General features: G+C 42.7%; 1 protein-coding gene across 1 annotated transcript; it reads right to left on the bottom strand.

The window, feature by feature from the left end:
- Positions 1 to 3,855: 3,855 nt before the first annotated feature.
- On the bottom strand, positions 3,856 to 25,059 carry EIF2S3 (eukaryotic translation initiation factor 2 subunit gamma). The gene is made up of 12 exons (XM_075913296.2): positions 24,778 to 25,059; positions 21,293 to 21,356; positions 20,227 to 20,354; positions 19,986 to 20,107; positions 19,753 to 19,847; positions 17,230 to 17,388; positions 13,663 to 13,797; positions 11,287 to 11,381; positions 9,288 to 9,432; positions 8,522 to 8,691; positions 7,316 to 7,488; positions 3,856 to 4,262 (listed from the first exon to the last, which is right to left on the bottom strand). The coding sequence occupies exons 1-12, from the start codon at positions 24,844 to 24,846 to the stop codon at positions 4,199 to 4,201; spliced, it is 1,419 nt and encodes a 472-aa protein (XP_075769411.1). The 5' UTR covers positions 24,847 to 25,059; the 3' UTR covers positions 3,856 to 4,198.
- Between the last annotated feature and the right edge of the window lie 638 nt (positions 25,060 to 25,697).

Raw genomic sequence — 25,697 nt, forward strand, 5'->3', positions numbered from 1 at the left:
TTTAAAAGTCCCCAATCCGTGGCACCAGGATGAGCCCAAAACCAACAGTGGTGCACCTACAGTGACATCACTCGAAGAAGAAATAAATTTCCATTATCAGCATGGTACCTTATTGCTTTCAAAATGTAATGTCCCCAAGAGTTCCAATATCCTTCCACCAAATCTTCTACATTTAATACCTTTCTAGGAGTCACAAGGCACCCAGAAAAACAAGCATTGCTTAAAACCTGCATCACTATATGCATACTTGAATTGGCATATTTTCAGTATCACCAGAACCAATTAAATAAAAAGACTATGGCTAGGTCTACACTGCAGGCTTCTTGCGCAAGACGACTTTTGCGCAAAAACTTATTGCGCAAGAGCACATCCACACTTCAAAGTATATTGCAAAAATGATGTGCTTTTGCACAAGACAGCATCCACACAAGATGAGATCATGAGATCGTCAGTGCTTTTCCGGAAATTCAAGCAGCCAGTGAAGACAGCTGGCACGTTTTTCCGCAAAATCAGATGATTTTGCGGAAAAACTTGCCAGTCTAGACACAGCCCACAGGTTTTTGTGCAAAAATGGCCATTTTTGCACAAAAACCTTGCAGTGTAGATAGAGCCTAAGATATTAAATCCAAATGTAAGGTGAGAGCTACATTATCTCTACTTACATTAGGCACAGCCTCAGTACTGCAAACTGGTGAGCTCATCTTATTTGCAAGCTAGTGTCTCATGAAAATAGTTTCACCTTCTCCATTCCATCCTGTTCCTATCCATGCAAATCACAAATGATTACAGTACTTAGTTTCTTTACAGCCATAGGTAAGGGAAAATAAAAACTCATCAGTACTATGGAAGTTAATAAGCAATTTGTTAGAAGTAAAATGCAGTATTAGCAGGAATGTCAAGAAACATAGATCTAAAATCTGCAGCACTGACCTAAAGAAAAAATACATGTATTTAAGTAGAGCTAACCAGTGATTATAGTATCTGAAAAATGCCAATATTCTGCATTTATCTACATAAACATTAGGCAGTATTATGCTGCAACATCCTGAAGATCTAGTTATTAATGTAAAAATAATTTAAAATAGTTGTTTTTTAAATTGAAGTGTTTAGACATGTTAATGTTGCTTTTATAGAATAGTCTTTTAGTCATCTGGGTATCTACAGTTTTTGTTTGTATTTTTCAGGTAGTGGGGGAGAGAATGAGAAAACCATCAGGGATCAGGTAAAGTTACTAAAACGGCCAGATTTGTAAAAATTTTCACATGTGCCTATGCATCTTACTCCCAGTGAAATCAATTGGTAAGTCATCTAGGGGCTTTTGAAAATCCCACTGCACTCTTATCTGTATTGTTGGATTCCCAAATACCATTACAAATCTGGCCCAGAACTTTTTTTCCAACAGTGCTGAATTAATATTATCAGGGATATACTGTATTTACAGTGCCAGTAGCCAATTCCACTTTTTGATGTTTCTCTTCCCCATACCAACAACCAAATTTCAATACTTTGATTGCAGAAATAACTCCCAGAGGTGAAAAATGCTGTGTCAGTCTTTGAAACAGCCAGAAATGGTGACTGTTGCTTTTGTATAGAACCACATGTTGGGCAAGAACATGGAAATCAAGTAATACTTAACACTCATCCTGTGTTCGAGGCTCTCAAAATATTGTATAAAATTAGTAAATTTAGTTTCAACAACCAGTGAGGTAGAGGAATATTTACAACATCTGAAACAAAGTAAAAAATATTCAATTATTTGGGCTAATGCTACAACCAGGTTTTTGGCACACTAGGCATAGAGCCCAAATTGCATTCTCACAGTCTAGTTTAACTAGTAAAAGTGATTACTTTTTTCAAACACAAAGGTATAAAAACCAGAAAGCAAATAAAATAGGTTCTGGAAGCGAACACAGCATTTCATAACATGAGAAAGGCTATTATTAGATCTAACTTACCTAGCTAATACAGTAGATGCTCATTTGCAGCAACACCTTGTGAGAGTTGTCTCTTACGAGCAACATTTCCACTGGCCCATTTGATCATGGATTGTCCACTTGGAAACAGCAACATAGCCATCCCATGAGAGCGACATTTGTGCTGTTATGATGTCACATCAAAGGGCAGAGATTTGAGGGGGAAGAATGCAGGGCTGCTGCCCCCCAAATTGCATGATTCTACTCCCTTCCCACCCCAGACTCTTCTGCACAGTTCTAGAGCACAGAGCCCTGTCCACTTGCACTGTGAGACAGAGCCTGAGTGGAGTGCAAATGGACTGGTGTGTTTGAGAGGGAGGGTCTGAAAGAGGGATTTTTTTTTCTAGGAGGGGGAAAACGTGGGGTTGGAGAAGCAGCAGGGTGCAGATGGAAGTTGTCCTCTTCCTTTCCTCAGCATCTGGCTTGCAGGTGGGTGTGGGGGATTGCTATTTCGCAGTGGTATGGGAACCTGCCTCACACACCAGTGCATTGAGCTGTGTACTCCACCTCGGTTGCTGGCAGCGGGGTGTAGGTGTGCTATTTAGACATGTTAGACCAGCCTCCCTGCCTTCAGTCTCCCCGGGAAGGCACTGATCTGTTCCCCCTCCACTGTAGGTTTCCCTGATACCAGCACCAGGCATCCATCTCTTGCCAGCAGAGCATGAAGCTGCCAGTGGGAGCAATCTCAGCCAGTCCCAGGTAGCCAGGCTCAATCAGATGTTCTGCCAGCTGAGAACTGCCCTGCCAAACAGAGTTCCCCTGCCCACTACCCCAAGCTTTGGGTAACCCCACCCCGCAACTCCTTGCCACACAACATTGCTGCCCCACCCCTGCCAGAACATCTGTTACTCTTAATATGTCTTTGGATAGAAGACATTCCCCATTACAGCAATAGTCATGTGGGAGCAATATAGCATAAGGGCACTCATATGCTGCTAACAAGTGTTTACTGTATTATAGAAATCTTACACCTACCATTATGCACTTTATCACATATCACAAGTGAAATTGAAATAAAGAAAAGCAATACCACCTAAATGGATGAAGTGTTGTAAGAACTGTTTGGTGTCTCGAAGAATCAGACTAACCAACTTTAAACTGAAATACACAATGTGCTTTCTTCTTAATTTGTCAATATTCAACAGGCTAATTGAGAAAGTGATTTTACACTTACCATTCAATTAATATTTACAACAGTATCTGCATCAACCTGATATTTTCTAAACAAACATCCACTTCTACCACCCTTCCTAGGCATTTCTAATATCAGCTCACCCACATAAAATACTTACCTAATCAACTAGCCTATTCTAATAGTTAAATAAGTTAGAACAATGGTTTTCAACCTGTTGTTCATGGATCCCTGGGGTCCAAAGACTATCTTAGGTGTCATTATGCTGTGTCAAACATCTTACCAAGCACGTGCAACATTTTTAATTGAATTCTGTTCAGTCAGTTTTCAGTCTAAGACTTCAATGGTGGGATCTACAGACTTCAGGTTGAATTTCCAAAGGAGTCTGCACCTCCATTCAAAATTTTTAGGGGTCCGCATATGAAAAATGGTTGAAAATCACTGTGTTAAGAGGTAAGCAGTTCATTCTTCCATGTGTCAACCTACATATAGCTTTCTTTGAATTTCTGTCTTCCAGGACTAATGAGTCACTGTTAGCAGCCTAATACAAAATAAAGCACCATTCACGAAGAAAGAATTAAGACACATTAAGAAAGTGTCTGCCATAAAAAGCTAGACAAACATAACTAGGTGCAGGGTAGAAACAGGGAATTGGTCTTCAAAGAGATTTTATTTTCTTTGTAAATTCTTGTACTGGTTGAACAATCTTTGCAGCCTTTCACTATCAAAGGATAAGAATTAATGAAAAAATAAGAAGCAATATTTTATTTCAAAACAGGTTTTGTGGTTTGTGTTGTACATTGGGGTGGCTTGAATGATATTCAACAGATCTTTGCAAACAAATTAACATAAATTAGATATGGCATGAGACAAAATTAGTTTCTGCTAAAATGTGGATAGTTAGATCCACCTCTATGCCAATTTTTACCCTTTAATTGGATACTGACAAGTATTTTAGTAAGAGGGTAACTTTTCAGTAAAATATCTGGGACAATGGGAGCTGAGAGATAAATTTCACTCAAAAAATGTACTCCCCCTAAATATATGGAAGTAGGCATTCCCATCTCTCAAAATGAAGCTCTTATTTTATTTTTCAGTCATCATCTATTGTTGGCTTGATTGTCACTCCTCTTCTTATTTGACCCCAGCCAATTAAACTGCAAAATGAAAAACAAGTTGAAGTTACCTGTAATTGTGTTTAAAAATATCCAGAATACTCACATAGGTTTCTGATATTCCTGAACTTCCCCTCCCCTCCCCGACACTGCAAAATCTTAAAAGACTGGCTGCTGGAAGCATAGGATTGAGGAGAGTAATGGAGAGAGCACAAGTAAGAAAAAGTCCTGTTTAAGCTCTGAGTCTTTTAAAAATGTGATATTAAACATAAGCACACACTAAGGTTTTACGTTTCCATAACTGTCTAGTTGAAGTGAAAATACGTTGATAGTTTGCTTGCTTTCCAGCCTGCATAAAGGTTTGCATTTTTTAAAGGGAAATCAGAACATCTTAAAGGAATACAACAGTTAAATATTTGAGGTCACAGCATTTCTCAGAGTGTAACCTGAACACTGAGCTGACACTCACATAGTTTATACCACTTGTACAAGGTTATGCAAAATCTTCCCTCTTCCACTTCCCTTTACACACCCACTGCTTTATTAAAAATCCACTCTTTCCATTAGCTTAAGGTGCAGAGAAAGTTTTTAAAAAGACTGCAACATCACATTTTCAGCCAAGAGGTGATGCATATAATTGATGCAACTGCCTTTAAGATTCTCTCAACTCCTTGAAGGGAGCCATGTAAGAATTGGATATTAATCCTGAACTTGTCTGCCACAACTCTAGGCTCTCACACCTTTCAAAATAAGTCCCAGAAAAATAGTAAAACTGATAAAAATGGAATTGAAGTAATTAATCCATCATTTCTAGCAGTTGTAGGCTGAAGCCCAGTTATAGCAGAGCCATACTCAGGCCCTATATGTCCCTAGTGTGGGGTTGCTGCATTATGCCTATTTGTCCATTGTCCTTGTTTTGACCCATGTCTCTTGCTGTACAGGATTTTACTTTTATATCCCAACTGCCACGCCCTCTGTGCTCTCATTCACTGCCCTAGAAAGCCTGAAGGGAATGTCAGAGGCAGAGTTCTCTTCCCCTTTCTCCATACCAGCTGTGTCATTCTCTTCTTCCTAATTAGATCGACCCAGTTTCTTTGTTCTTTACCCCTCCCCTCTATTTCTTCCCTCTTTCAGTTCCTTCCTTGCCTGGTTGTTTTTTCTCCTTCCCCTACTACTACAGTACAGTTGGCAACACATGAAAAAATATGCTACAAACAATTCTAGTAAAAGGGCACCTGAGAGTGCCAGCACCAACAAGACGACATCTGTGAGCATTTTGGTGAAATAGTTTTGTTTCAGAGGGAAGAAAAACAAAGGAAAGATGCACCAAATGCATATAAAATCTAATGGCTAACAAGCCACAAATTTCACAATTCATTGCTGGAAAATGTTACTTATCTTCTACTCACATAGCCCTCTTTCAGCTTCCTCTATTTCTATCTTGGTGCACATTCTTTTCTTGTCTGCTTAGAAAGTGTTTGCTCCTCCGCTAACTACTTAGTAGCTACTTCAATAGTCTCTACTAGCTACCTCTCTACTGAAGGCATGTGGTTCCCATCTCTGCCTGCTGCGGAGCTCACCTGCAGGGACCATTACAGAAAGGGGTAGCTGCCAGCCACAGGGATACAGAAAACTATCTGACTTTCTCAGGTGTTCAAAGCCCAGTATTCCCTAGCCAGATGAGTACCAGGAAGTATGTGACCATACCTTTATTCTACTTCCTTCAATAGGAAGTCTACACAGAAGATATAGGGGACAGGACTGCAGTGTTTCTAGGCTAGCTTTATTCTCTTACTAAAATATTTACCCAGCATTGCTCAGGTCCTTAATTTTTGTTTTCCTTCATTTGAGTCATTGCTCTGGGGTGGGGCTGGGGATGAGGGGTTCAGCATGCAGGCTTCCCTAGGGAGAGAGAACTATGCCAGCTCTCTTTCACCATAGCAGCTTGGGACCAGGTGAGAAGTGCCTCTTCATTGCCACTGCAGATACAGTGGGCATAGCTGAGGGAGGAATACATGTCCTCCAGCTGGGGCAGGTTCAGGTTCATCTGCCCCCTGTTCTCCTCAGATTGAAGAATGGAGAAAACTATGCATTTTCTCCTCGCTCCCAGATGAAGGGGCAACAGCCAGCAATATTCCCATATGAATGTGGAGGGAGACTCGGGACTGGATGCCCCCAGCGAGCCCCTTTCATCTGCCTGGTGATTGTCTCTCTTTTCTGTATGGTTTTATGCATTCGCATACGCATGGGAAGGGGAGCTTCACCTCCACTCAACCAAACCCTTACCATGCTTCTTATGATAAGGAGCTGTATGCTACGTTTGGTGGTCCTAGCGCTTACCATTTTGGAGGAGTTCTTGAACAAACAGATGGGTGGACAGACTAGCTCGCTTGCTCACTAACTCTCTCAAATATATATAATAGATGGGATCACAGAATATACATTCTAGGAGGCCAGTTGCTTGAAGAGAAGCCAGGCAATAAGCTTAACTAAGACCCATCAGACATATAGCTCCCCAATTCCTGGGATCCTATTACAGGATGCTTTTGGTGCCCCACCAGCCATATTATTCTTATCTGTGATGGCCAATAAAATTGATACCTCCAGAGAAAAAGTTCCTTGGAAGAAGTCAGTGTCTCTTTGTTTCCTTGTCCTGTCCACCACACACACTTTGCGAAGTGGCAGTAGTAGTCACAGGCAGCTGAAACTGCTGAGCCCACATCAGCAGACTGAGAATTACTGCTTTAAGACAGACCCAGTCTTACAAGGTACTGTATCCTTAACTTTAATTTGGTCTTTGGCATCACTGGGTTAAGAGTCCCCGCTGTTAGTATTACTGTAGTATGACATCAAGTCACAATTCACAGCATCCGAAAGTTTGAGCTTAACATTAAGCAACACACAGTCTATGAAGTACTGAATTTTTCTTACTCCCCTTAACATTTTTGAAAAAAAGTGGTGTCCCATAGAAATTGACTAGGTGCTTTGAGAATTTACAGGAATAAAAATGAATTCTACAGCAGAGACGGACAGTATTGGTATCAGTGCAACACAGTAGCATCAAGGGTTATTTTGTCATTATATTGCGAACTTACCGCCAGTGTTTCTCAACTCTTCTACTAAGGGCAATTTTTTCTCCTACTTCTGTGCACACGGGGTTAGTCAGCACTATCTTGCCCAAATCAGCCTTCACTGCGCTAACTCTTCCTCCAGTAGACAAGGATCCTATATTTACCATTAGAACTTCATTCTTGGATAGTTTTTGCACCTAAAGCAAGATATAAAAAATTCTGTAAATTTTATTTTAAATATGTAAGTAGCTTAAGATGTTAATAGCGTTTTGCAGATAATACTTTAAACGAGAAAAAAAAAACAAAAACATGTTCTCTCACTGCTACTGCCTGATTACCAAAGAAAAATACCAACAGAAAGGAAGGCAAATATCAAAATGTCAAGCACTATGTCCCACAAGGGGCTGAGGCTCAGGGATTCCTCCAACAGCAGAACAAACCGACACTTGCACTCCAGCCCCATGGAGGGGCGCCAATGCTCAAAGACTTGCTAAGGGGCTGAAGCACGAACACCACCTTCACCCCGCTGCCGGGAGAAGATCCGAGATTTGGTGACCCCCCTTTCCCCCAAGGGGAGATCCAGCACCTCAAGTTGTGATAGTGGGGAACAGGTCAGTGAGAGTTTATTTGGGGGGTGGGGGGAGGGAAGAGAAGAGAGAGTTCTCACTCGTTCGTGGGCCCTCACCTGCTTTTTCTGTGAGTCAGGGTAAGGATGTAAGCAACTACTCAACTACCTGATAAGCACAGGCTTATCAGCTAGTTGAGTCACTACTCAACTAGTTGTTCTCCCCCCACTGCCACCTCTGTACTGGAGGCAGCAAGGGGCGGGGGGGAGGAGGGAGGAAGGGAGAAGAGGGGGAGAGAGAGCAGGAGCTGGTTCCCCCCAGCACCATTTCTGCAGGAGAGCAGGGAAGGCAGAGGTCCAGTAGGGGAAAATGGCACAAGGACTGAAGCACTTGCACCAGGTCCCAACTGCTGCGCCTCTGCCTTTTAAATGTAGTAAGAGCCACACAGGGCTGCTTCAGTCCTCGCTTGCCCCAGGTTCCCTGTTGCACCTCTGCCTTTTAAATGGCAGAGGCACAGAGGGGATGGCAAGTGCCCCACCCCCTTATCCACTAATCAATTAGTTGATAGAAATTAGTAGATGAATTTAACATTCCTAGGTCAGGGACTCCTGACTGAAGAAAGGTTCCCCTTCCCCAGTTTTAAAATAGGTAGAAATAGACTAACCTTTGCAGCTTTCTTGTCTCCCTCAGTGCGCACACCTAGCAGTCGCCTAAGCAAGAAATAGGAAATTTCTAGCTCTGTGAATATTTCAGGGAGTGCTCCAACTGCACCAAGAACCTGTCCCACCATTCGATCAGCCCGACATAAAGTTGGGTCAATTTTAGTGCCCACACCTATTAGAGAACAAGATAACTTCTGAGGAATAATTGAAAATTAAATATCAAATTTACATGCAAATATATTTAAAGGAGACCTATACATGCAATTAACCATTATTCTTAGCAACATACTGAACAACCCCATTTCCCAGCTGAAGATGGACGTTAAGAACATTAGGAACTGAACTACCTTGTGTATACTATTTAACAGCATAATTCTAACCAGCTCTAATATAGTGTCCCAGGATTCATCATGCTGGTGGCAGCACAGACAACAGAGTTTGATGAAGCTCAACCAATGTAATTTAGATAAATAGCTAAATTGTACACTGTTTGGCACTATTTTATAAAGCTTCATTACATACATATATATGTAATTACATTTTATTTATTTTTATATATATAATATAAAAAGACATATTACATACATATATATATAAATAAAAGTACACAACTGTTGTGGGAATCACACATTAGGATTTAATGTACATTTTAATATTTTTTTTAATTTTTCCCCTCTTTTTAGGAAACGTACTGTTATCAGAAACTCTCCAAGTTTTCAAAAAATTAGCAAGAGGAGAAAAATGTCTTCATTAAACAAACACTCTTACCAATTAGGCCTCCTGGAGCAGCATACTGTAAATCATTATGTTCTGCAAAAAGTGATACAATTTTGGAAAAGATTGGCTTGCACATGAGTTTTCCTTCACTGTCCTTGGAGACAATACCAGGTCTGACTTCAAGTTCCTGGCCTACCTAAGTATAATGGAGAAAAGGTGGTCAGATATTTCTGTTTTACCAGAGTACAAAACTAGCTGTGGTGAGAGAGAAGAGTTATTTTTCCAAGAGTCACATGAATATTAACAGCAGTGGGCTGTTGGATCATACAATTACAAGTACTACCTGGAATATCAACACAACTTTTAAAAAGCTGTTACACCCAGGTAAAAAAAAGGCAGCTATTCTCCCTTCAAATGTTAAATAGGATGACAACTTAAAATTTAAATGTTGGGCCTAAAACTAATTTATTTTAAATTTAAAATGTTTTCTTGCAATCCGAAACACTTAGGTCACTGAACTAGTGTACCAAAAAAACAGAGCAACTAAGAAATTGTGTAAGAGGTGTATGAACTTTATCATTTTAGTTTTCCAGCTTAATAATCAAGGAATACGGATGTTATTTTTAATATACAGAAGAGACCTGAAAACTTGTTTTGTTGATAGTACTCCATGCCAAAGCAGAGCATTCAATCATGCGTACTTTTAATGTGGAGATTGAGTGCATAGCTAACACACACTCCTTATCTTCATTTAGATTTATCAGCACCTCTCTAACTCCACCTTTTTAAATAATTTACTAAACAAGTATGCACATGCAAGATGGAGAAACTGCACCCTCATATTCATTGTAAGGCTTAGATATCAACTCTGAAAAAAAAAATCTCTTGTGTCAATTTAAAAAAATATATTACTAGTAAAAAAACTAGGCATGTTAACTATAACAGAGATAGAAAACTTTTTTGGGGGGGGAGGAGGAGAGGCATTGGGCATGGTCAGTGTCATTGCTTCAGCTTCCAAATAGCAACAAGGCAAAAGGAAAACATTTTAGAACAGGACTGTAAAACCCAGTGGTTTAGCTAGGACAGGAAAAGTGAGTGGACCCAACTTTCAGGAGGGTAGGCAATGATAGGGGGCAGAGGAGGAAGGGATGGAGGGCCCAGAGAGGGCAGGAAGGATCAGGGACCCTAGCCAGAGGGAACAAGGCTGAGTGGGGCTAGCGCTGGGGCTACAGTGGTGAATTGGGGGATAGGGCAACCTCTGAACCCCCAGGTAATCCCCAGGCTCGAGGTGCTCAGGGGAGAAGACTTCGGGCAAGGGGGTGGATTCAGGATGGGGGGAGTGAGGGCCTGCAGCAGAGGGGATTGCCCCAGACTCCATGTCCCTCTGGGAAAAGTCTTGGGAGCAGCAGTGCATGGCACTGGTGGGGAAAGCGATGTGGTCAGGCTGATGGACACACAGCCAGGGTCAAGAATCCCAGCCTGTGGGTTGGGGGAGCTCTAGTCCTGATTTGGGTGGGCCAGGATACTAAATGGGTGGCCACAGCCCACTAAAGGCCACCTGTAGCTACACCCTTGGTGAAACCACAACCAAAGTCAGGGCAACTTAGGAGCAGGAAGTACTTGAAGTTATTTTTAATTTTTTTTTTTTTAAACCACTATATACCTTTAAGTTGCTTTGTATTGTCCATGACCTATTATGCACCTATACCAGGGGTGGCCAACCTATTAAACAAAGAAAGCTGAAACAGCGGCCGAAAAAATGCGAAGAGCTGCACCAAAATTGTTGAGCAAAAAAAGAGCTCCCCACATCAGGCTCCCGCCAGCCAACACCATCTTGCCAATGCCATTTTGCTGTGCCGCACGGCTCCCCTGCGCCTAGTGAGGAGCTGGGAGCCGTCTGTAGGGGCGCATGGGGCGGCTTAGCGAGCCACACTTTCAGGGGTGAAGAGCCACATGGGGATCGTGAGCTGTGGGTTGGCCACCCCGACCTATATGATTATTACTATAATGAGGAGTTTGGCGGAAAGCAGGGGGGAGGAGTAACTGTTACCTTTAATACACCTTTTAGAATACTACCACCAGCTACACCTCCCTTAAGATCATCTACTTCACATCCAGGCTTGTTGACGTCAAAAGATCTAATTACTGAAAAGAAAAAACAAACACCATTATAAAGATATACATATGCTTAACTAGTGATACTTGATATGATGTTTACAATTCTTGTCTATTTTTTAAATCTACTTGCATCAAATAATGATGAATATTCTGCCCTGTATTCACCATGCTATTCAATCTGTTATATGCAATTATACAGATTAACACTACATGAAGTATGGGTCAAGTTAAACTGGTTACACCCAAAATATGTTAACACATCCTGTCAAGGAATATCTACTGTACTTTAAATACAATTGTAATTAATTTAGTTGTCAGACACATTTCTCAAACTAATTCATATTTAAAGATTATTCCCTGCGCCATATAATTATTAGAAATATCAGTGCATAAGGGAGGAAATAATGATACATCCAACGTTACTGGAAAGCAAACTATTCACCAAGTGGAAGAAGATTAAACCAGAGAAATATTATTTGCAAGTTTCTAAGAAAGCATTACAAACAAAATAAAGCAAAAGTAGTATTCCAGAGGTGGCCAACCCGCAGCTCTTCACCCCTGAAAGTGAGGCTCGCGAAGCAGCCCCATGTGTTCCTACAAACAGCCCCTGGTTCCCTGTGCTCACCAGGTGCAGGGGAGCACTCTGGTGTGGCAAGATGGCAGCAGCCGGCGGGAGTCTGATGTGGCCAAAAAGCCTAACCCGTGGGGCAGCAGTCTTTTCTTTGAGAAGGAGGAGCGCGCTCAACTCTAGCTGGTGGGGGGGCTCTTCTTTTTTTTTGGCTCAATTCTGGTGTGGCTCTTCACATTTTTCTGTGATTGTTTTGGCTCTCTTCATTTAATGTGTTGGCCACCTCTGTAGTAGTCTATAAGCACTATGCTACAATTTATAGTGTTCAGAAGTGAAAGGACAATATTTAAATTCCTGCACGCTTACAGTTTAAGTAAAAGTAATGGAAGAAATGCATGCTTTAAATTAAAAATCTAAACACAGTCCCATTGATATAGGAGTTTTGCCGCTGACTTCAGCAGGAAAACTCTTTTCTAAATGTTTTCTATTACATACTTGCCTGGTTTAATCCAGATTTTTTTTCCAGGAACTGTATTCTATCAGATCCTTTTAAAAATGCTGAACACTTAGAGACTTGTAAAAGACAACGACTGTTGTTTTTAGCATGATTTCTAACAGACTGACTTGAAGTTCCATATCTATACAGACTCTAGATTTCAGTATTTCATGTAAAAGACAGCTAAAATGGATGAACTGAATAGGAAGATGTTCTAGACATGAACAAAACCCAGTACTTAAACATTTATGCCCAAGTGACATGACATAATATTGAAGTGTGCCACTTAGAAAACAGACTGGAAAAAATGGATGCCAACTTATCCCACTTCTTGTGGCCTTCAAGTATACCTGTTTATTTTCAAGAGTTAACACTGCAACAGAATACAGCTCAATTTTCAGACACCACAAGTTTGTCAGTGCTTAACAGAATAATCAAATGTATGAAGAGCAAACCTGATTTTAAAAAAATTACTGCTTCCTTCCCCAGCCTGAAGAGCACTGTACAGAGCTTGAAAGTTTATATCTTCCATGAACTGAAGTTAAGGGTGTTAAATTTAGACTAACTAATTGAATAGTCAATGGGATTTCCATTGACTATTTGATTAGTCTATAAGGGCGCCTCCGTCTTTGAACTGTAGCAAAAGCCCTGCCGGGATAAGAGTGTGCTCTGTAGGGCTTCCACTTTTGAACTGTTCAAGAGCCCCATTAGGGCTCTTGTACATTTCAAAGGCTGAGGCGATGCAAGAGCCCCAGTGGAGCTCTTGTACATTGCAGAAGCAGCATCACAGCAGCAGTGGCGTGAGCAGAGACCGCTTCAGTCTCCACTCACGCCAGTTCCTGCCCCCTGCACGGACAGTGCTGGGGGGAAACCGGCTTTTGAGCCAGCTCCCGCTCTTCCCTCCCTTGCTGCCTCTCTCTGTAAGGGGCAGCAAGGAGGGGAGGGGAAGATTATCGGATAGTTGACCAGTTAGGAATGTAAGAGACTAAAGTTCTTCAAAAGAGATTACCTCAACTATCTTGTTTCTAAATACCTCATTTTCACTGCTGTTTCCACATTATATCCACATTTAAAATGCCCAAATAAAATATAATTACATAAATGAACTGGTTTAAGAAAGAGAGAAGCTTGAAATTGAAACTGTGCTAAACATTCTTCGTACATTCTTTAGAGCATTCCCCCAATAACAGCATTGTAATGAAAGGATGCTTAAATGTACAGGTGAACTTTAAACATTTACATACCAATAAGCCTTGGTTCTGATGTGAAGTCTCGCAATGGGACTGGAATTTTCTTTACTATATACTCACAAACCACCTCAATGTTGTATTTCAGCTGTGCTGAGATTGGAATAATAGGAGCTCCTTCTGCAACTGTACCTACAGAAAAATAAATAAATACAGGTTGAATCTCTTTAGTCTGGCACCCTTGGGACCTGACCTGTTGTGAACCAGAGAATTTTCTGGACCATGTGAGGCAGCATTACCAACACTTCCACTGCTTATTAGGCTGTTACAGGACATTTAGGGGTAAATTAGAGCTAACAGCACTGAACACAGAGCTAGGACTGGTGTCTGTAAACAAACTATATGGGACTGTGGGAAACTCAGCCACACCCCAAAACAGTGGACATCCGGCTAACTCAATTCATTCTGGATTGATGTTTCCAGACCAAAGAGTTCTGGACTAGAGAGGTTCAATCTGTAGTTTTACATCAGGTTTTATGGTAGCATATACCAAACTGTATGAGTGGTCATTCCATATTACAATCGCAAATGAAATTTCAGGGACAATTTCTATATATTTGTCCAAAACATAAAAGTCCATAAAAATGACAAGAGTCAGGGTCACCATTTTTTCTATTTTTTACTCTCCAAGGTAGTACAATATGGCATGTACATTGCCTATGTGTAATTCTGTGTATTTTAAATGGGAGGCCTATATAGTTTGTTCTCCAAGTCAGCTTTGGAGACAGCATTTTTCTCGGCTTCTCGTTTGATGATCAGAAGTGGTATGACATGAGTTTCAACTAGGGCTATCAAGTGATTAAAAAAATTAATCACGATTAATTGCATGTGCTGCCCATTCGAAACGCTGCAGCGACGTTTCAAAGGGGCAGCACCGCAGAAGCCCAGGATCAACTGGGCTCCCCAGCTGACCCAGACTCAGTGCAGCGCTTCCCCTTGGAAAGGCTGCACTAGGTTTCCAAGGGGCAGCACTGTGGGACCCCAGGGTCAGCTGGGGACTCCAAATTATCGCCGGCTCCACATTCCACTGCCCTTCTGAACTACCGGAGTGGCACTTCAAAGGGGCAGGGCAGCATTAACGCTTGTAATTAACGCGTTAATCCTGTCCTATGTTAATTGCAGGCGCTAACACAAATAAATCGACAGCCCTAGTTTCAACCCCTTAACCGGAGATGAACAGCGTATGTACTGAATGGGAGAAATAAAGTTGTTTATGCATGTAACGAACAGGCAGTTACCACAAAGAGGTACAAAGCAGACCCTTTGAGAAAACAGATTTGGACTTAAGATCTTAGCCCCTTGCCAACTAGACTATAAGGGCTAGTCTAAACTAGAGTCAATACAACAGTGCAGCTAGTGTGCACACTTTATACCAAAGGGAAAGAGCTTTCCTATCAGCATAATTATTCCAGCTCTCCAAGTGGTGGTAGTTATACTGGCCAGAGACCTTCTCCTGCTGACAGTACTTTCTACACTGGTGCTTAGGTCAGTGTAACTTGTGTTGCTTGGTGGTAGCTTTTCCACACCCTTGAGCAACTAAAGTTATACTGAAGTAAGCACTAGTGTGTACAAGCCTCAGGTTTTAAATTCTACAATGTGGCCAAACTGCATTGTAACCGAAATGTGGCATCTATATCTGGATGAGGGTTGTGAAAAGTGAGAGGAAACAGAGCAGACAACACGAAGACGCAATGACAGGAAAAAACTGAGATAGCCTAAAGAGAATGAAAGATTGAAAGTATTTGATGCATCAGTAGTGATTACATAGTTAAGATTGCAATGAGATTTGCATTTAAAGACAGACTAAAATGCTTTATTCATACTTTATGAATTTAATTTAACTTTCAAATCTGGCACAATAATTCCTCAGACCAATGTATGTTCTACAGTTTTTAATGAAATATTACATTTGAAAAAGATTTAAAAATTCCTCCTTTATTGAAGTTTCTTCCTGGCTTAATCACATTTGTTTGTTTCTCTAACTTCAGTTTCCACTAATTTCAAAATTCCCACAAAAGTACCTTAGACTTAGGCCACTTATGAAATTTTAAATACATGAGAAGTTGTCTCTCTTACGCAAGCCAACAATTCTGAGCTACGCAAAGGTTATATAACAGGACTTCTCAGACCTGTCAATCACATCCATTTTCTGATTCTGTTAGCCTGCTTCTACAGCTGGGCTTTGCATATACCCCTGCTGTGCCAGGGAGCAAGGCAAAGTGGGAAAGACTCTGGGGAGATGGGAAATAAAAATAAGAAGGGGTATTAGGAAAGCAGAGGGATAGGGCAGTTTGCAGGGGTACGTGGAGTTTGGGTCCAAGGCACATGGGGTGAAAGTCCAATATTCCTGAACCCAGGTTTCTACACCTGAGAAGACTCCCTTACACCTGCTGTCTTGGTCCCAGTGTGCCACAGCAACAGCATGATAGGAAGCCCACAGTATTGAGAAGATGCATGGGAATAAGGTGGGGTTTACAAAAGTGAGGATAAGCCAGAGACCGTGAAGTTCACTAGAGACTCAGATCATGTCTATACTTACTGCGCCAGAGATCAATCTCCTGGTATTTGATTTAGTGGGTCTAGTAAAGATTTAGTGGGTGCCCTCAGTTAGTGCCAGTACTTCTCAATTCACAAGGGAAGTCAACGGGAACATTTACTCCTGTCTACGTCCTACTGTGGAGACGGTGCGAAGTTCGGCTTAAGGTACATCAACTCCAGCTATGTTATTAACGTAGCTGGAATTGCGTGCCTTAAGCCAACCTTTCATGTCTAGAATAGATCTTGCCTTAGCTATTGCTATTGGTTCAGGTATTACAGTGATAGGTAGCAGTACAAATCCCTAAGATATATAGTTTGAGCTTGGTGGGCCTTGAGTGGAAGAGTAGCCGAACTCTGACAAGTCATTTGGCACTAAATGGACTATGTGTAAAGGGAAACCCAAGGAAATCTGCGAGAAAGAATATATGGGGAAGAACTAAGGACTGGCTAGAATTCAAGGTGCCTACTGGTTGAGGTAGTGAGAGTGGAAATAAGTGCCTATCAACAGGAAAAGCATCCGCAGTAATGAGAAGGGGTACTGATGACTAGAGCTCGCAAAAAAACAATTGGTGGGAGCACTTAACTGGGATACGGAAGACTAAAGTTTAAGTCCTTGCTCTGCCTGATCCTGGAGCTGTTTAATTATTATATATTCAGAAAGAGACAGACAGACTCTCTAGCCTAGTGTTTAGGTCATTCAGGTACAAGTCAAGCCATTTTATACCCAGTGAGGAGGGTCCCCCAATCTGTATGTATCTAGGAACAATTCTTAAAATCCACTCATTGTAGCACTGTGGAAACAAAATATAATGCTACTAAATCTGAAAGACAAATCTTTTTGAAATAACTAAACAACACTACATTATATTTTAAAAAGCTACAAAAGCCTGACTCATCTGCTAATTCTCTAACTGGAAGTCAGGTTGTCCTAGCCAAATAGTCTGTCATGAAATATTTTAACCCCCAGGTTGAAAAAGTTACATAGACCTGCTAGCAAAGACTGTATTTCTGTTTCTGAAAACTTACCTTGTACAAAGGCAAGAATCTGTTCATACTGTTCTTTGGCCTGGCTCTCCTTTACCAAGTCAATCTTATTCTGTAGAATTAGAATGTGTTTCAATTTCATTATTTCTATAGCAGCTAGATGTTCAGAGGTCTGGGGCTGAGGACATGACTCATTACCAGCTAGAAAGGGAGGGGAAAAAGTGATTATGTACAGTTTAATAAAAATACATAAAACCTTCAACTGAGAGCATCTACCACCTCATTGTGTGCTTTAAAAAAATTACTTGCTAATTTTTTTAATTGTTTAATGAAGAGCATGCACTAAATGCATAAAGACAAATGCCAAAAACCATAAACTTTAACGATAAGCCAAAAATTCAGGAAGCACTATTAAAGTTATTAATATTGTTTGGGTTCTACTCCCTAGGTAGTCACATTCCCCCCAACATGCTGTTACAATATTAAAACTCACTGGGGATTTGATCTATTAATATTGGGGAAGGCATTAGTGGAGGGCTCTGACAACTAGCCATTACCTTTCCTATCCCTTTGGTTTGAAAGTATTAGCACATTGGCGTTCAGGGGTGTCTAGATATCTATCCATTCAGGTTTTTTTCAGAAGTGGTGACTGAGAACTATGTTTAAATTTAGATCTCAACTTTACATTTCAGTTGCGTGTAGTTTGACACTGGGCAGTTTCATCTGGCAGTTTGTTACAAACACAGATGCAAGTTTGAGTACGTTCTAAAAAAAATATACAGTAGAGGCCCCTTTATCCAATCCTCCATTATTCGGCTTTCTAAATTAACCAAACAACTAGGGCGCACAGGTCTAGAAGCAAGCAATCTCTTGTGTGGCCACTAGAGGGTATTACGACAGTGCACTTTCCCATTCTCCAGATCATCTGAAATTCTGAGTATCCAATCTGGCCCCAGTCCAAATCAGAGATGTTAGGAAGCGAGTAATCAGCTAATCGTGTAGTCATTAGAAATTCTACCACCATCACAATCCGATACTGCAGGATTAACACTACCCCCCACTGCAGCTTTGCAGTTTAAAAGGTGAGCAGGCAGCCTGGCTCTTACTACATTTAAATTGCAGAGCTGGGGTGGAGGCAACTGCTGGACCTGGAACGAGCCAGGCTTGCTCAGTTCCAGTTTGCGCTGGGTTCAGAAGCCCCCGTCCACAGGTGTCCCAGCAGCCAGCCCGGGCTGCTGTGAACAGAGGCTGTTTCAGAGTGAGAAGTGCGGGTGAGGTGGAAGGGAAAGATGCAGTACCACAGAGACAGTGCTGGGGGGGAACTGGCTTACTCCTCCCTCCCTTTGCTGCCTCACTTACATCCCTAGTCCAAATTAGATAGAGCAGAACCCTGTTTATTCAATCTACTTCTGCCATTAATTTGCTGTATAACCATGGGAAAGTCACTTAACCTCTTAACCTAGGCTTACTGGTTAATCCAAATGACTACTCACAACCCCCACCTTCCTGCCTCTCTATCAGAGGCAGCGAGGAGGAGGGGAGAGGAGAACACACTGCTGGTGCCTGTGAGGAGCTGGCTTTTAAGCTGGGTCCCCATGATTACTGGCTCACACAGAGCTGCCTCCTCCTGCCCCTGCTTAAAGGCTGATACAGAGGCAACAGGGGGGAAGCGGGGAGCTGTCTGTGGGGAGTTCAGGCCCCCATGGACAGGGGCTGCTGCTGCCTCTGTATCAGCAGTATCAGTGTGGAGCAGCAGGGGGCTCACCGGGAGTGGGGCTGGAAGCGCACAGGCTACGTCCCCACCTCTAGGGAGTATTTTAGCAACTTTTTTGCGGCTACACTAAAATAAACATTATCTAACATCCTTATTATAGACTGTGTAAAAAGACAGTCAAGCGTCTGTACACTCTATTTTGTCAAGTGTCTTGGTGATCTATAGATGAAAGACTAATTAATTAATACATAATTATGTCTGATAAAACCACATCATAATACACAGTTGAATTTATTTGGTGTTACACTAATCTGATTTGAGAGCAGGTGCGTAAGTTCTCCCTAAATCAATCTATCAACAGAAAGACAGGCCCAGATGGAGTCCTTTAATTCTGTTCACATCACAATCGTTTTATCATCACTTCCCACCTCACCCCATCCTATCCCCTCCTCTCTTGGACATTGATACTACATATTTATACTAATAGCAACGGCAGGTAAAATAGCTGAGAGAAAAGCCTGCTCAAATAAGCCTAAGCATCTAGATTTATCATACAAGTAAGAACAGTCCCAAAATTTCATCTCAACCCACCACTTGCTTGCCATCATACCAATAGCTAAATATCGCTTCAGCTATTGAACTAGTGAAGGTGCTAAAATTCTGTTGCACAATTTCAAACCTATCTATTAAGATGGTACGATATTCTCTTCATAACAGCTTTTCACAAGATTTAATGACAATCACAATTTTTCTAATAGCTGGTCCTCATTACCTTTTGTATTTTATTTTCAATATTAAGTTATTTATAACATAATACAACATGAAGCTCAAATTCTATGCCCAAATTTTACCTATCAAAAGTAGCGCTGCATCCATGACTGCCGCACCGTTCAGCATAGTAGCCATCAAGATATCATGGCCCGGACAATCAACAAAAGAGACGTGTCTATTGCATAAGAATGGCAAACACAAAAGCCAGTTACCACCAATTGAACTGACTGGTTTGCATGAAATGATGTGTAAGCACACCATTAAAGTATGTACAAAAACTGTACAATTGAATTAGAACAATTAGATCAGTCACCTGACTAGTTTAAAATTCCCTTTGGTCCCAGGAATGTCTGTAGTGAACTCATCTGGCGTATTACTTCCACAGGACCGATAACACTCTGGTCGGGAGCAACTGGGGTCATCAAGTTTGTAGATCTGTAAGTATAAAAAAAGGTGGAAAAGAGGCTTAACCCAACAGTGGTCAAATAAGTACTTTCACACAGAACAGCCAAACTAGGTACTGTACATTTAGTTTCATAGTAATGACGACTAACCTTAGCGTTGGCATAACCCAGCTTGATAGTGATATTTCTTTCCAGTTCATTTTTGAATCTAACAGTGTGAACTCCAGAAATAGCTTTTACTACCGTTGACTTTCCATGGGCCACATGACCAATTGTGCCTACATTTTAAAAAGCAAAAATTAATCAACGCACAGTTTGTGCAACATTCTTCTACAAATAACACACAGAGAATTGTCAATCTTTCAACATCAAGGTTTGCAGTTTGCACAGGACGCTTGTAAGCATAGTCCTGCAGGGTATAAAATTTGTATCCATATCCGCATCTGTATGCACAAAAACGAGCTGTGGATATTAGCATCCACATCCACAGATGTGAATACCCACAGATATCCGCATATTTGCAGGGTTCTGGGTACAAAATCTGTATCCGCATTCGTATCTGCAAAAATTAGTCATGGATATCTGCATACACATCTGTGGATGCGGATATTCGTGGATGTAAAGTGGATAACCGCAGATCTGCAGGGCTCTATCTGCAAACCTTTGGATCCTATGAGTCCAGAGCTTCTATTGTAAGCATGTACAGATCTCTTAACTAGCTTTTTACAGCAACTTAACACAGTAACCTACTGATCTTGAAATGAGCTGTGTGGACAGAGCTGTACATTCACATGGAGATCATTTCAAGATCAGGACTTTACTCAGGCAAAACACCTTTCACTTAAGAGCACTCCTACCAAAACCCCCAACAAAATGCCACCTCCGCTTTAACTAAAAAATGTCATTCCCAAGATCTTATACTGCCTTAGTCACCTTGTTCTGTAGTGGCCTTCCTTCAATGTAAGAACTTGACAGGTTTCCTTTGGCAGGCTGTTAACACTCATATTTAAAAGAACACTGCCTATTAGTGTAGGCCTAATGATCATTTTTATAAAAATAAATGTCAATACAAGTGTTTATTAATTTTCTGTTTTATTAAAACAGTTTTTCTGTTTGGATTTTCCTGAGTAGAATTTTTAATTAAAACTTTCCAGGTCTATGCACAACAGTAGGTATGCGTTATACTAATATTTGTGATCAACTTTACTTTTCTTACCTATGTTAATTGTAGCTTGTCGGCTGATGACTTCTGGCGAAAGAGGCGTGAGCTTGGAAACATTCTACATAGAACAGATTTCATAATTTATTTTCAACACACCTAAGTGTTCAGAGACTGCCCAAAAGGCAGACACAACATTTATCTAGTAATTATTCTGTTTAAAGTATTTATAATATCTCTAAGAATTCATAATATTAGGGATTCCCCTCCCCTTTTTTTAAAAGGGTGAAAGGAAGAAACTTCAAAAAAGGGTAAATATATGCTACCCAGCATATACAAATTGAAGAGGACAAAATTAGCAAGCAAACTTTTAGTCTACAAGAAAAAACAAACCAATGTGGATTGTTTAAAATAGCAGTTTTTCCTCAATCTGCTTATTCCCATCTGATGTAGCATAGACAAGTTTTGTCATCCAAAAATGTCCTATCTTATAGAATGCTTATACGGTCCAAAAAAACATATATAGCTTTGCAATATATATGAATTATATCATGAAAGTGCTGGCATCTATATGAGTGTCCTCTTATTTTACCTTTGAAACTATTCATAACTCATGAGGTCCTGATCTTATACCATGTTCCATGGGGGTGAATCCTTGGACCTCCTAGTGTACTCTTGTAGCCATCCAGAGCCCTACTCAAGTCAACAGAGCTCTGTATGAGCCAATGTCAATGCAGGATTGAAGCCTCTGTTTGTACGTTAGTGGGATGTGCAGGTAGAAGCAGGTGGGAGCCAGTGCTTGAGGAAGCCAGCTTTCTCCCTGGCTGTGTCTAGACTGGCAAATTTTTCCGCAAAATCATCTGCTTTTGTGGAAAAATTTGCCAGTTGTCTACACTGGCCGCTTGAATTTCCGGAAAAGCACTGACGATCTCATGTAAGATCGTCAGTGCTTTTCCGGAAATACTATGCTGCTCCTGTTCAGGCAAAAGTCTTTTTCCGAAAGACTTTTGCGCAAAAGGGCCAGTGTAGACAGCACAGTAGTGTTTTCTGCAAAAAAGCCCCGATCACGAAAATGGCGATTGGGGCTTTTTTGCAGAAAACCGCGTCTAGATTGGCCACGCACGCTTTTCCGCAAAAAGTGCTTTTGCGGAAGAGCATCCTGCCAATCTAGACGTGCTTTTCCAAAAATGCTTTTAACGGAAAACTTTTCCGTTAAAAGCATTTTCGGAAAATCATGCCAGTGTAGACGTAGACCCTGTGAGTACTTTCTCCCCTGTGAATACTGTCCTCTGATACACAGGCAGGAGGAGGCTCTGTAGAATCGGTACATGCAGGTAGCTGGCTTCCTGTATGTACTGTCTGCCCTCCACCCTCTGCACTGCTGCCTCTCTGGGAGGTAGCAAGAGGGAAGGGAGACAAGGGGCTCCATGGGAGGTGGCATGCACAGAGAGGCATTTTAAAAGCTGGCTACTCGTACATGTCAGCTCCCGCTTGCTGCCTCCCTGCACTGCTGCCTCCGTGGGAGAAGTGGCAGGCAGCTCCACAGGAGCCAGCACGTGCTGAAGCTGGCTCCTCTTCTCCCCCGCCACCTCCGATACGGAGGCAGCAAGAGTGTTATGTGTGCATGTAGTAGTAAGGATTAACTGATAAACCCAAATGTATCAGTTAATTGTGTAAACGATTACATGATAACATCCCTAATGGACACATACATTCACATATAAGGCTGCTGATGTGGACTGCACATCGCAGGCACTAATGATGTTTATTTGGGAAGGTATGGAAAGTTCTATGTAGAGTATGAAAATAAGTTTACACTTAACATCAGTTGCACAAGAGCCTGAGATTATTCATGACGTTTTAAAGGAAGCCACCCATTTAGTAAGTTCTTTTCTTTACTGTAAAATAGATTTTGTCCATTTAATGAGCCTGTTCAAAGAAACACATGCTTACTTAACCTGCCATGATTAGTCAGTCTCTAAGTGTAGGAAGTGTCCTGCAAATGGCACTGTGCAGGAAGATGACAAGTTGAAGAGAGGTAAATTTTGTAGTTATTGAGACTATTCACAGAACATTAAGTTAAGCATGTGTGTACATTTTGCCAACAGTGGCACTTAGAACTGGACTTAAACTAGCCCTTTATAAATCTGAATACAAGTATGAAACAAATTTGGGAAAGGACTTGAAATTTCAGATATTTCCAATCTGACTTCCTAGCTACACACATCATCTCTCTTCACTTCACAGGAGCATTATCAGCGAGGCCTGGGGAAAATTTAAGATCCCCCACAAAAGAATCATGACTACACTCGCATTTTATTATTTGTTAACATTAAGCATACTTGGGATGTTGTACAACATAAGAGTCCTTACCCCAAAGATCTTATGAATATTAATTTATGAACTACTGAAGACTATTATATAATGGAGACTAGCTCAAGAAATAAACAAGGACACCACCAGTTCAATTAAAGCCCACATAGGTAGCAATTGAAAGGTCTTCTGATATATTTGAACCTCTTTAACCTGGGATACAGTGTATGCCAGATTGAAGAATTTGCCAGGCCAGGGAGGGGTCTGCACATGAGGGGGACAGAAGTGAGGCTCCCTGACACTCCCAGGCACCACACTGCCCATGCTATGGGAGCAGAGGGGAAAGGCCTCAAGGGAAACGCATCCCTGCACTGCCATTCCCCCAGCTGAGGGGGAGAAGCAGGAGAGCAGTGGTAGCATGCAGAGCCACTTCCTCCTCCATAATAAGGGTGTTCCCAGATTAGGGACACCCAGTGTATGGAGATTTGTGTGTGTGTCTATTACAACCTATATGACAGATTGCCACATTGAAATTAGACTAAAATTGTTCATTTTGGTGGCCTCAGTGGTGTCCCAAACGGTTGAACAGACTCCATGAGTTTCCCCAGTACATTAGGGTAAAGGATAACTTTTAATCATCACTAAATACTGTATTTTCTGCGGGTTAGAGGACTTCCACTCTTGCTACTGTCAAATCAGCACTAAGAGCACCACTCGCACACACAGGTTGGAAGATAAAAAGGTGCGGACACTAATGAGGGTCCCATAAGACAAAACGCGCTCTCAGCACCATGCAGCCTTCCTCGTTACGGATGGGCTCTGTCACGACTAAACCCTGGCGTCAGGCCTCGCATCACGCCTCAAACACCCCAAACTGCAGATTTCTCCCGGGCAGCCTGGGCGCTGACACCCCCCCCCACCCCCACCGCCCCTCCGATGTTATTACCAGCCCCACCCGCCCCCGCCATGATTCGTCAGCCGCAGGATCCGCGCTCCCCTCATCCACCCACCCCTCGCCGCCCCCCGCCCCCACCATTCGGTGGCATAACCCCCCCCCCCCCCGCGGCCCCCGCCCCACACCCCGGCGGCGCGACACGGGGCCGGCTCCTCGCCCACCCCCAGACGGGCCTCGCGGCGGCAGCTCCGCTCCCAGAGCGCGCGCTGGACCCCCCCCGCCCCGCTCCTGCCCCCGGCGAACAGGACCCCGCACCCGCGGGCCCGGCTCTCACCAGGGTGGCCAGGTCCTGCCGGGAGAGGTGCGGCTGCCCCAGAGTCACTCCCGCCTCGTCCCCCGCCATCTTGCCCAAGAGGAAGTGAGGAGCCGGGCGCGACCGCCTGAGCCCGGCGCTCTGGGGGCTGGAAGCGCCGCCCGCTCCGAGTTCGGCGCGGCGCGCTACGCGGGAAGCTCCTGGTCCCGGCCTCGGCCCGCTCGGCCCTTCGCTGTACCACGGCAGGAGCGGACCGGCGCGGTAGTGGCGCAGGCGGGCGGCGGGGCAGCCCCGAGAAGGCCCCCGAAGCCGGGTGATGCAACCGGCGCCGGGAAAGCGAGCAGCCCCACGTGCGCGCGTCGCGAGATCGCTAGACGCCGCAGACCGGGCGCGTGCGCTGCCTCAGTGCGCAGGCGTCGCTAGCCCAAGCTCCTCAGCTGAGCGCTAGGGAAAGCGCATTGATGGCCAAGTGGCGCCTTGCCACGCGCGTCCCGAGAGCAACGTGACTCCTAGGGACAGCTTTGCACCCCAAGGGGTGGCCGGGGGACCGTGTAGTTGAACTCTGTGTATTTGAAGCTCACAAGTTGGGTTCCTCTCTCCCTCCAAAAACATTAGCCCAATTTAAAAATCGTTTAAAATAATAATAAATTGTGTGGGCTATATACATAGTGGTCTTCTGGTTTTCGAGCCTGTTGGGTTCGCGTTTTTAGTCTTCTAAGCAACCCTGGTGGGATGTCAGACAGGTGGGTAGACATTAGGCCTGGTCTTCACAAGCAAGTTAGATCAATTCAACTATATAGGTCAGCCATGGTCAACCTGCGGCTCAGGAGCCACATGCGGCTCTTCCACGCCCCCCTTTAAAGTGCAGCTCGCGAAGCCTCTCCCGTGACTCGCAAAGCCACCCCTAGAAATGGCCCCCCGTTCCCTGAGCTTTTTTTTTT

This window comes from Pelodiscus sinensis, chromosome 1 (genome assembly GCF_052426305.1).
Source record: "Pelodiscus sinensis isolate ZL-2025 chromosome 1, ASM5242630v1, whole genome shotgun sequence".
NCBI lineage: Eukaryota > Metazoa > Chordata > Testudines > Trionychidae > Pelodiscus > Pelodiscus sinensis.

What these genes read in the sequence shown, in the direction of transcription:
- EIF2S3 (XM_075913296.2), bottom strand. Translation starts at nt 24,846, where the DNA reads ATGGCGGGGGACGAGGCGGGAGTGACTCTGGGGCAGCCGCACCTCTCC. An exon ending in TGGGTTATGCCAACGCTAAG is followed by an intron (nt 20,108 to 20,226) that starts GTTAGTCGTCAT and finishes TTATACTTACAG; the next exon opens with ATCTACAAACTTGATGACCC. An exon ending in TGCAGCGCTACTTTTGATAG is followed by an intron (nt 17,389 to 19,752) that starts GTAAAATTTGGG and finishes CTCCCTTTCTAG; the next exon opens with CTGGTAATGAGTCATGTCCT.